Below are 13,439 nucleotides of genomic sequence, written 5' to 3'. Positions count from 1 at the left end.
TGGATCATCATCTGTAAACTGTCAACCATCCTTAAATTTCCTGAACCACTCCTAACACCATGTACAGTACAACTAAGACAATTATTGCCATAAACCTGCTTCAAGATTTCATAGATCTCCATAAACATTTTCTCAAGTTTGCAACAAAATTTGATGTTGATCCGCTGCTCTTGCATGTCCATCATCTTGCAATCAGCAGACACCCTCTACATGCAAATAAACAAAAATCCATAGTACTAAAACTAATTGCAGCAGAATAAAATGATGACCAACAGGTTATGAAGGAAGATCACTGCTACCAACATGCCCGACCATACATTGTTGCTAGATCGCATTGGCATGCTATTTGAAATGTTCTGGAACTTTTTCAACAGATTACGTATTATTTACATATAAAATTTCATAAAAGATTTAAACTATATTAATAAAACAAAATTTGATAAAAAAACTTTTAAATTAAAAAAGTTAAGTGTTTGTAAACTTACCTTTTTGGTTGAGTCTCTGTCTGAAAATAAAAAACAAACCAAATATCAAATTCAGCTCTTTCAAATACTTAATGAATCATCCAACACTTAATGCTGAGAACTGTTTATTTAACAGATGTTAACATTTTCAACCCAATAAGATGGCCCATCATATTGGGTTGAAAATGTTAACGTCTGTTAAATAAACAGTTCTCAGCATTAGGTGTTGGATGATTCATTAAATAAAAAACAAAATTAACATTTATATAATAAAATTTTAATAATACAGTTTAGTATCATTATATGGTTATATATACAGCATGTATATATATTACAATATATATAACATAACAGTATATATGTATACAAGGTAGCTTCAAAAAGTTTATGGGAAAGTCATTTATTTTCTTAGTGAATGGAATTACACACATTTAGATGACATTACCCTCAAAGTATTAGCCTTCTGCAGTAACACATTTCATACAGCATTTTTACAATGATTGCAACATGTTCTGGAACCCCTCATTTGCGACCATGCACACAGCACTTTTCATAGCAGCAATCACCTCATTGGAACTGTTGAATTTTCTGCCTTTTGTGAGACAGGATAATCACTTGTGATGAAACATGGTATTTCCTGTATGACCCCTAGACAAAATGCCCGTCATCAGATTGGAAATGTGTCAGTGTCTCCTAGGCAGAAGCAGTTCAAGTTGGATCAATCGAAGGGAAAAGTGATGTTGGAAGTGTTTTTTGACAGCCGCAGAATCGTGCATTACAAGTTCATTCTAGAGGCAACAACAGTCAATAAGGAACAGTACTGGGATATCCTACAGCAATGGCATGAGGCAATTAGACAAAAACAACCCAATCTGTGGGCTTCGGGAAATTGGTTTTTGCTTCATGACAATGTGCCAGCTCATTGGTTAATCCATGTGCAACAGTACATGTGTAAACACACTGTTAAATGCCTCCCTCATCCTCCCTAATCACCAGACTTTGCCCCCTGTGATTTTCACCTCTTTCCTAAGATAAAAACACTCATGAAAGGCAGAAAATTCAACAGTTCCAACGAGGTGATTGCCACTGCAAAAAGTGCTATGCATACGGTTGCAAATGAGGAGTTCCAGAACATGTTCCAATCATTGTACAACCGCTGTATGAAATGTGTTACTGCAGAAGGCCAATACTTTCAGCCAATACTTTGAGGGTAATGTCATCTAAATGTGTGTAGTTCCATTCACTAAGAAAATAAACAACTTTTCTGCAAACTTTTTGAGGCTACCTTATATACACATACCTCTATATACACAGGCTGTGTGTGTATATATATATATACACCTCTATATACACAGGCTTATTTAAGCTATTAATTAATAGCTTAATTAATAGCTAAGAAGTGTAGTGCTCCGCCACTATTTGTTCGTTTTTTTTGTATTTTTATATATTGTATATCATTAGACATAACATCGCGTTTCTGTATCGGGTTATTATCGCGTTATTACTGTATCGGGTTATTATCGCGTTATTGTTGTATCGGGTATTATTTTTATCGCGTTTTTTTTGTAACGGGTTTTCTTTTTCTTTGTTTCGTCATTCTTAGACGACACGTGTTCCCTTTTCGTTCCACCTTTGGGGGACGCGTGCAAAAGGGGCCCTTGGATTGGTTGCCGAAGGATCACGTGGGAGACGGCAGCAGCGAACGGTATATATAGAGGGTCCAGGCGTGTAAGGGCACCTTTTTTTTTCCGGATCTTTGGAGGCCGAACGTCGTCCGTTTGAGTGGGACCAGTGATGAGCACATGAGTGAGGATCGGGGAGCCCCGGAGAACAAAGGAGGAGTGTTTCAACAATCGAACTCCATCGGAACCGTATGAAAGATTAATGAACTAAAGTGAACCAGTACAGACGTAGGACAGTCCAAGGTATCATCTTGAACAATTATTTTTTTCTCCACGCGGGAAAATTGTCGGTACGCATGCTAATTGTATCTAGACACGTGAGGTTGGAAGGGAATTTGTATATAAGTTTTTTTTTTGTTCACCAGTTGGTGTTAATTACAAATAAACACGTTTTTTTCGTAAGCCGACTTCTTTCTCTTTTTTTTGTAGACCAGTAGACCTCGGTCTAACCTTAGGGTCTTAACAGAAGTAATTAATAGCTTAAATAAGCCTGTATATTAAATTCAAATTACTTTCCTAAGACTAATATAATATATAATAAAATTTTCCATAAAATTAAAATTTCATAATTATTATTAGAAATGCACATAGCTAGGATATAAAAATTAAGACTATCTAGTATCTAATACAGTAAAACCTCAATTTAATGGACTAATTTGGGCAAGGAAATGTCTGTTAAAGCCAAAAGTCAATTATATAATAAAGTAGATTTTCTGAATGCATTTGTTAAAAAATTGACAAATTAGTTAGTTTATCTGATTTTATTTATGTTAATATCTTTGTGTAATTAAAATTAAATATGTATGAGAAGCTTAATTTCTCACTGCATATGCAGTAATACAAAGTTTCTATATGTATTATTGTTTATGCACTCACCATTGTAATAAACAAATATATGATCTAATCAAAATAAACAAACATTTTTTGGAAAATAAAATTTAATTGTTTTTAACTAAACAAATAAATAATGTTCTTAAAAAGAAAACAAAATTTAAATTAGATATAAACACAAAATATGTTCCTATTTATTCATCTTTAAATGATAATATATCAAGATACTCCCATTGTGACATGAAGTTAAGAGCAGTGACTCTTGGATTTGAAAAAAAAAAAATAATCTGTTACTTTAATTACATTTAAAAAAGCATTTTAAAATTAACAGGGTGTTAATTTTCAAATATAATATAGGGACTGGAAATTTTATTTGTTAAATCTGAAGTGTACTAAATCAAGGTTTTAATTTTAACTGTACTAATTAATATATAATATTAAAGTTACATTGGCCTCACTACATTGGTAATTCAATAACAAGAAAAAAATGTTTGCTTTATTCAACTTCTTACAGAAAAACAGAATAAAACAATCTCAAAAAATGAGGTATTATAGGCTCTGCAAGGCATTAAAGTTCAATTCTTAATGTCTAATATTCATTCAATTAATTTAAGTACCATCTGCCTGTTTCTAACAATGTTTATTATAATTAATTTGATTAGTGTTCTTTTAAACTACATTTTCTGTTTTACAGTTCTATAGCTATTTAATCAACATATTGTCACCAAGTATTAAATAACTGAATCCAGAGAATCACTCGGCGTTGATTAAATTTAATGATCTCAAAATTAATCCAAATTCTGGACATACAATCATTCGCACTTACTAACTATGATATACATTTTCTCTGGGACCGGTCATAACAATACAACTGACGGGTTCCCAATTTGCCAACAAATAAAGGAGCTTACTCTAACTTATGTTTAATTTAACTAAATTACACTAATATCAGGCCCAAAAGTTAAGTGGAAGATAAAAAGAATCATATAATTATATAGGAATTATAGGAAATGAAAGGTTCAAAGGGGTGACCAGAGATAAATAAATGAAACCTCAGATCTGTTCCTTAGTAATCGTCTTCTTCCTGTACTCATCCTTGCGTATCGTCCATCCTGCTCTCGTCTCTTCTTGAAAAAGAATGTATTACCTTTGTTCAGATCTCCCTCCTTTCTCTGCCAGTAACCCCTTGACTAATAAGGTGTCACCCCTTTTGTTCTATAACAGAACAGACCATACAGGTTAACTGATTACAGAGTGTTAGGGGAACAAAGGCTGGAAGTATAGTTTTACCACAGGAAGATGATAGAAAAAAAATAAAGAAAAGAAAAATAAACAACTGGGCTTAATTGAGCCACAATATATTCTTTATCTAAAGAATTATTATAAATTTAAATAAAAACATGAAGAGAATTGAAGCAATGCAAAACACTAGAATTGAGTCACCCAAGACAGCCAAAAGATAGGGCCCAATGTAATGTAAGAATCAAAAATCCAGCAAAACATTCATCTACAAAAACATTTTGATAAATTCAAGAAATATACATTGTTAGTTAAAATAATTTTACAGTTTTTGGATAAAACATAATAATATTTATTTTCTATTCCAGACATTCTCTTTTCACAAAATTGATCTGTTGTATAACACTCTTGCTCAGTGGCGTGCCGTCGTTGGAAGCTGTGGAAGCGCCGCTTCCACCTTCCAATGACCTTCCCTTGTATTTTCTAAAATATAAATTTTTATATTTTAACGTATAGTACTTTGAATTAATTAAAATTAATATTTTATTATAACCGCATTATGTATCTTATTACAAATTTCTATACTACATGTGAAAAAAACGATAAGATTGCTATTGTATATTCGAATATCAGTGGCAGAATGGAAGCGCTTACGAGACAGCTTCCGCGGCGAGAATAACTCAATGGTGTAAAGCAGCCAGAGGGCATTGGCGCATGCGCTTTACAGAGCACCAATCTTACCCGGTTTAGCTGGTGGAAGCTACACACGTGTAATGCTTCCAACGATTCTATTTCTTAGCCACTGGGTAGGAAGCTATCTGACTAAGTGAATTGTTTAAGATTTAAAAAGTAAAGAGTATTTAATGTTATTTTTATGTACGTTTTCTTGCAAAGTTATATTTGATTATAATTTTCTTTTAATTATACTGCAATTATATTGACAGAAAATCTTTAGAATTTTTTATCACTTTTAGATGTTAATAATTTTAATATTATGAAAAACAATTCTTCCAAGCGTGTTTTAATTCTTTAAATTAAGTAAATTTTATGGGAAATTTTTTGATTTATCTAAATTATGTAGCAAATCACAATATTTATATTCGTGTCCGGACTATATTGACAAGTAACTCTTAGACATAAAACATATTATAATTAATGTCGATCCGAACAAAGACGTACTAAAAGAATTATATGATTTAATATCATTAATTTTTATAGTACCATCTACCAGCGGGTCTGTTGAGCGCAGTTTTTTGACCACGAAGCAAATTCATACATTGGCCAGGAACACTCGGTGGAAGGAAAAATTGTCGTCGCTAGCGTTACTTTCGATAGAAAAAGAGCTTTTAAATACGTTGATGGCGTCGACCAGCGACTTTTATGATAAAGTAATTAACGACTTTGCAAAAAAAAAATCGCCAAATGGAATTAGTTTATAAAAAATTAAAAAAACAAGTTTTTCTATCATTGTTTGTATCGTATCAATTTGTATTATGTATGTATTATTTGTATTTTAGAATTAAAATACATAAATTGTTTATTTTTGTCATTTCCAGTATTTGTTTAAAAGTTTTATGGAAACGTCGTGTACCGGACAGGACTGACCCGACATGAAAGACGCGAAAAAACAGTTAATTTAGAGAAAAATTTATTAGTTTAAAAACAGGTAAAAGTCATTTGTAGTCGGACACCCATTGTTTATATCAGGGGTTCTCAAAGTGGGTGATACCGCCCCCCTGTGGGCGGTGAGTAAATCTAGGGGGTGCTGGAGATAGGGTACTGAACGGTAACCAAAGGCAAAAGTTGGGGGTATCCGATGGGTTAGGGGGTGTTGAGTATAACTTTATGGAACAAAGGGGGTGGTGGATCGAAAAAGTTTGAGAACCAATGGTTTATATCAAACTGCCAGGCAGAAACCATAAACCGCGGAAGGAAGTCGTCCTATGATCGGTGGAAGATCGAATTCGTCTTCGATTTTGACTTTTCTCCCACTCCAGGTAAGAGTCTCGTTACGTTTAGTAACCAGGGACCAACCACTCGGGAAGCGTGATTGAGGAAGAACGACCAATCAAAATAGACGAAAGAAGGAACAGAGATTGATATAATCTCTGACCAATCGAGGACACCTGGCACTCGGTTAACGTTCCAAATAACCAAAACGCAGTGTGTCGACGCGCAAAACAACAATTTCTCATCTATTGTGCCAACCTGTAACCTGTGCCACTTCGGACTTAGACCGTGTCCCCGACGCCAACAGATGAAGTCTCCCCGTGCCCTACAGACTTGTCAACGCCACTGTCCCGGGGCCACCTTCGATCGACCATCGAAAAACCACATCGACGCCCAGGATGTCCGAATGGCTGATTGTCCTTAAGCAAACTATTTTGTACATAGTATATGTTTATTTTATGTTTCTTTTTTGTCGGTTTTTGTCAGATACGTCTCTTCCACCACCACGCACGTACGAATGGACTCTAGGCCAGGGATGGCAAACCTGTGGCACGTAAGAGAAATCATCTGGCACATAATGTATCATATGATTTCTGTGTTTTTCAATCATCCTTTCTGTTTATCACCTGATCATCTTTTTTCAATCAGATTTTTTACATTTATTCGAATTAAAGTGTATTCGTTTAATTTCTTTAAATACCATTATTCGAAGTCTAAGACGTTGGCACACATTAACATCTTTAAAGCTAAGTATGCTTACAATATGGCAAGCGGACTCAAAAAGGTTTGCCATCCCTGCCCTAGGCCATCACTGACGTGCAATTAACTGATTGCCCCTGGAAGTCGGCATCTTACGGAAACACAGCTTCCCTATCATCAAATGTCACGGCACGCCACTGATCTTGCTAATCCAAATTAATTGTTGTATCAAATCATCTGGATTAGGGGAGTTGTACATAAAGAAAGCAAACAAGGACTACAGAACAAATTCCACACATTTTAAAAAATTAATTCATGAATTATTTATTTTTAGTAGGAACATTTAATGGAAAATGAACAATATTTGGTTCAGATCCATGAGAGTGAGCTGTACTGTAGATTATATAAAGAATGTTATCTCTTCTGACAGAGATATCAGTTGTAAATATATTGAGTCAAACCTGGAGAGGTGGTCACTGTTCAGGTTCAGGAAACTGAAAATTTTAACAACGGGTTCAGCAGAACCTGTGCGAACCCACTGAATATCACCACTGGCTGCACCAGTCTGTTCATCAAATTCTGAGTCATAAGAAAGCCTTAATTATGAATGACAGTGCAATTGTTGATATGTCCAAGGCATGGAAGCAGTCAAACTGATTTTTCTTCTCCAATTTGATCTATTTAATTCATTCTATGTATCAAAGAATTATTCATAATCTCAAATTTTATTATCACAAAATGCTCATGAGGAAAAGTTACATTTTCTTGAAGCTTCCAAGCATTACAACTTGAACCTCTTAGATGCCATGCAAATGCTTAAATAAATCATAATAATCCTAATAATGATCCTGATTTCTACTCGGTTATTGCAACAGAAAGAGTTCAAGAAAGAAGCTGTTGTTAAAAATGAAATATCTTGTTCTGTACTTTGCACCAACAAAAAAAATCTTAGGTATTGTAATCAACATCCACTCAATCAGTGATGAAGAAAACAAAGAACTTATTACACCTCCTACTGTAAAGAAAGCTTTAAACATTGACATTATTAGAAAATACATCTTATTGACAAGTGGAGATGAACTTAAATCTTGACCATATTGACTTTGTTGGAGATGCAACTGAAAGGAACAATTTAAAAAATTAAAATAAAAATACAAAGAATTTTTTCATTTGTCAAAGGACATTCTGTATACATTGAATATTCTATATTATTTCCACACAATAGTTCAGTTTAAAAGATGCTTTCTGTCATTTTTTATTTCTATTTTAACCAACCTTAATAACTTAAAATGTATCTAAAATTATGTTTTGATTATATCTAGTGTTTTCTTCTTTTCAAAATAAATTTTTGTAAACCTTCTCCAATATAATTAAAGAATAACCGAAACATAAAAAAATTATATCAGATGTTCTAATGTAAGGTGTTGAAAATGATTTGATCAAAGAATGATTATGTCAACATAACTGACTCAGTCCTGCCAATGTCTAGATAAATAGGTTTCACTGTATTGTCTTTTTCAATTTAAATTTTTTTAAACAAAACTTTGCCAAAACAAAAAAAAAGACAATTTCATTTTTATAAGTTGTTCAAAAAGTCACAATCATTTATTCATAGCTTAAAGTTACAAAAATTTATTTCAGAACATTTTGATGGAATTATCCATAACTGTCATCCACAGCTATGTAAAATCATTAGAAGTTCACTCCTAACTGCTTTTAGTGATCAAATTCTGGCATTTCACATCATTTTGCTATTAGAGTTGCCACCTTACTATATCATATGACCCAAACAAAAATTAAAATATTTTGCAATTGCTTCTAATTTTATACACTATAATAATATAATGTATTATACACTATAATGATATAATGTAACATTATAATACATATAATAATAGCAAAATAATTTTTAATTTTTCTCATTAATTAAAAATACCTTGCATAAAGATTAATCCCTCTTGTACTGGTAACTTAATATAATCAACTCACAGCAACCTTTGATTATCCAGTAATATATTTAATTGAAACAAACGTTTTCGACCGCTTACTTGGTCTTCAGGTTATACAGTCAAGATTCGAATAACTGTTGTGCATATAAAACTTTAGAATGTTTTTGGAACTTTTCAATTTTGCGTGCGTCTTACCATGGCAGCATTGATTAATTAAAAATAATCATACACAGTTAAGAAATTTTTGAATTAACAAAACTTCAAGTTATATAAATTGCCATTACTTTGATGAAACCTAGAGAAATAAAAACATTAAATATTCATACTATTAGTGAAAGAAATTTTTTGTGTGAAAGTATCATTAGCAATTCATTGCTTCTTGCTGAACAATGCTTAATTATCTCAAAAAATTTTGTTTTATGCACGATGTACTACCAGAAGGACCTTTGAAAATTTTTTTAAAAAAACAAAAATGTTATAAATATTTTATTGTCTAATTTGCATTTAAAAATAAAGTTGTTACTTTAGGTGTGAAATGCCCTTAAATTTTCTGTATTTTTGGTGTCACTGATTCAGAGGTGCTACTATGTCAAGTAACTCCATATATTTCTTCAAGTATATATAAATTAAATTGTGAGGACCGAATTGAGCTGGTCCGATTTTAATTTTTCATTATTTCAAATCCCCTCGGGAGATAACGATCGAGATCCGCGATAACGATCAAGCTTCGAAGGATGTACAGTCTTCCGCCGTCAAACCCGCTTCCCTCCTTCTCCGGATCCCACCTGAGTCATGGAACTCAAGTCACCACCCTCCATCGCGATTGGTGATCGTTACGGAAGGGACCCAGAGTATATAAAGGGGGAAGATATCTAAGAAGAGGGCTGAGGTCCGAGGAAGGGGAATGACCCGTTTACCAGAGTCTTGTACGAAGGCCATTCCAAGAAGCCGGAGCCTCCGCCTACAAGCCGATCTTGCCACCCACCTGCCGCACTGCCAGGAAAGACGCCCGAAGAACCGTCAGCCGAGCCGAAGAATATTCTCGATCGTAATCGATAACCGAGAGGTATGAATCCCCTAACAATTGTGAGCTCTCTCTCTCCCGCAATTAGGGACGGAATGCGTCGCTTCGATGTAATCGATTCTATGTTCTAATAAATCTTATCTGTGTTGTCCTGCTACTATGGATATTGCCTTTTTCTTATCGACGACCCCACACTTCCTCCACTCGACCTGACAATCAATTACCGATCCCGACAAGTCGGGATATCATACAAATTTAGCCATCCTTGACAGTGGGGTGGGTCTTGCCGACCTGAACGCCAACAACAAGGAGGTACGACTCCGTCCTACCTCCCGGCGTTTCCCACAAATGTTTATTTTAAAGTCAGATGCAGAGATACCAGCTAAAACTAGAAGCACAATAGTCATGAACAAACCCTATCACATTTAAATTCTAATTTAAAGTATTCTGTTCTAGTTTTCAATCTACTGTTCTATTTCTGCATTCTCTTAAACTGACAATATCTATTGTATATGGAAGAAAACACTTGTTTAAGTAAAGAATTTATAGTTTTGGTATGTTTGTTGTGCTTTGCCTTAATGTTTATTTTTATTTCAAGTTTCTTTTAATGTGGCCCCTTGAAAATAAAACAAAATAAATTAATTGAAACTCTAAATTTCCAGTTATGAAAACATGCTATCAAAACTATTTACTTATAGACATTGCATTTTTGGGCTATATATTGAACAAAACAGGAATATTAAGTCAGATTTTAGTTAAGTCAAATTTTATTTTTTCAAGTTCATGAAATTTGACTTACAAGAGTCAACTGTAATATTATGGTGTTTAAAATGTCTTATAATGTAAACCATATACTCAAGAATAAATATATTAAAATGTTGTATCTTTTCGTTTTTCAGCAATTGAACTCTAGTCAAAGATTTTCATATTGATTTAAATAAATTATTAAAAAATTGTAAAAAGAAAATAATTGTATCAATTCTGTATTAGTAGTATTTTATCAAGTTAATATAAAATTAGAATTAATGTTTCAAAAATATTTAATAAAACTACTAATTAAAAATACACATTTAAAATCTAATCTGTTTCCAAGACAAATTGGAACTAAAAATGTTATTTGTATCATACAGCTAACTGTTGTCAAAATAATTGTTTTGTGATTAATGAGAAAAATGTACAATCATAAAATATATTTTTATTAATATTACTAAGGAATATTCAGACATCTTCCAGGAATATTTGTTATTAGTTATTGCACACTTAAGGTTCAACTTGTAGTTGCTCAAATCTATTGACAAAGTCATAAAATTCTTGACAATTCGTGTCAAAATGAAGTTTGATAAATAGCTCCAGAGACCTGATTTAACAGAAGTTTTACTACATATTTAAAGCTAGCTACTGTCAATATGCATTGTTAAAGATACCTGCTGTCATTATGCATGTACTATACTGTACCTCATGGGATTTCACAGTTTAACTAAATAAGTATGAACATTTCATTTAAATAATATTAATATGCATTTTTAAAATAAGTTTCATATAAAGGTTTTAGTGAAACATTATATAATTTATATTATGAATAATTTTTAAATAATTTAATACAATTCACAGTCCTGGAAGAATCATAATTAAACCTAAGCTCAACCTTCAAAATCCAAAGACTCGGGGTCACTGTAAATTACAGAAAATAGTATTATAGTAAAATAATGCAAATAGAATTCTATTTGCATTATACTATTTTCTGTAATTGCTAACAATTCTCTATAAATAATATTAGCATTATATATTATATATACTTTATATTAAATAACTACATATCAAAAAATTGTATTAAAAATAATCAATGATTAATGAAAAGAAAACACTACTTCAAATAATGTGAATTTCAAAGTAATAATAATCAACAATTTCAAAAATAGAGAAAATGTAGTTAATAATCAACCATATAAATGTTATTTAATATCCAAAATATTTCACTTTTTTAGATTTCAAATTTTTCTGAGAAAATTCTCATTATTTTGCTATTCTGTAAAAGTCTGTTCTCAAACATTTTATGCAAGTGAATAATACCAATGTAGCTTTATATAATTTATAATATGAAATCTACTGAACTTTCAACAACAATTCAACAAAATTAGTAAAAAATTTAAGCAATCAATAAACAGCTATCAAAATTTTTCACTTTGTCTATATTAACGATATATTTATTCGTTAACTGAAAAATATTGATTACCTCAATAAGACTTTCAGTGCTAAAAACCCTGGTTCTCTTGTACTTCCTGAAAAAAAAAAAAAACGAGAAAAAGACATGTATACAAATTAAAAAATGAGAAAAATTTAAATTTCAAAATTACAATAAATATTAAATATTATCAACGCATTATTTGTAATTATTTCTACTTTTGATAAAAGTTTTCAAAAATAATGTTATTTTCACATTTCCCTAAATTTAATTTTACATTAATTAAAAAACACTATAGTAACAGAATATATAAAAAAGTTATCTAACATTTATCTAATTACCACATAAAATAAAAAATTTTTTTATTATATAATTTTAATAAAATTTCTAATTATGCCACTAAATTTTGTTAATAAGTTTTTTTGTTTTTCTCTTAGTATTATTAACAAGTTATCATAAGTTCTTTCAGATTATGAGTTTAAAAGTCTATTTGAAAGTGAGTGTGAGTTATGCAGCATTTTTATTTTTATTCTAGCAATTTTGTGAAGGCTAAACACTGCTGCAAGTTAAATACTAGAAATTATGGCATTTAAGATCATTATAATAATTTTTTTGCAAAAAAATTAATTAAACCAATCTAAATTGCCTTTTTTTAGAATAGGAATCTTCAAAATTTTTTAAAAAAAGGAATTTGAGTTGGATTCATGTTTGAGAGTTTTCTTAATCAACTTAAATCATTCAAAGTTTCCTAACTTGAAGTACTGCATTTATCCCTAGCCTTAAGTACTGGTACAATAATTTTCATACATCAATTCTTATTGAAAAAAAACAATTTTAATCAAAATTTGACTAGAATTCATTCTGACATTTATTTAGTGTTGCCACCTTTACAAAATCGCTGACCCGGATAGCAGGTCAGGTTTGTTCAAACAGAACAAACCTGACCAGCCTGACGCACACGCAATGTCATTTTACAATGTGAAGAATAACGTGCATGCTGGTTCTAAATCAGTTACAGTTAGAGACTAGAGACTTGCGTAGGAGTAACATACAAGCAAAAAAAAAGAAGAAAAAAAAAAAAAGGTTGAGAGTCAGGTTGCGCGTCACACGTTAGCATAAACAGAGTAACATAGCGAAATGGCAGATGAGTTTCAGTGAGTGTGAGGTCTTTTGTTGGTCAAATGATGTAAATTTATCACAATATTTGCAAGAAATTTGTTTCATCGTAATTTCACAATTTCTACGAAATTCCCGGACAAAATTAATAGTTCACCCGGACAGTGAGTCAATTCCCGGACTGTCCAGGTGAAAACTGGACGGGTGGTAACACTACATTTATTCATAAGTTAACTAATGCAATAAACCTTTCTTTTTTATTCTGAAATTAATAAATATTTGTTAAATCACAACAATACTAAG

At 31.8% G+C, this 13,439-nt stretch overlaps 1 protein-coding gene across 1 annotated transcript in view; it reads right to left on the bottom strand.

Moving 5' to 3' along the window:
• LOC136981058 (uncharacterized) overlaps positions 1-13,439 on the bottom strand; it is a 55,910-nt gene that overhangs the window by 37,275 nt on the left and 5,196 nt on the right. The window contains exons 2-3 of the mRNA XM_067277336.1: positions 12,072-12,117; positions 486-505 (exon numbers count right to left, since the gene is read on the bottom strand). Of these exons, the coding sequence (XP_067133437.1) occupies positions 486-505; positions 12,072-12,117 (66 nt within the window). The remainder of the gene's footprint in view (positions 1-485; positions 506-12,071; positions 12,118-13,439) is intronic.

This window comes from Centruroides vittatus, unplaced genomic scaffold (assembly GCF_030686945.1).
Source record: "Centruroides vittatus isolate TY-2023 unplaced genomic scaffold, ASM3068694v2 contig_742, whole genome shotgun sequence".
Taxonomy (NCBI): domain Eukaryota; kingdom Metazoa; phylum Arthropoda; class Arachnida; order Scorpiones; family Buthidae; genus Centruroides; species Centruroides vittatus.
This window is presented reverse-complemented; position numbering and strand designations above follow the sequence as displayed.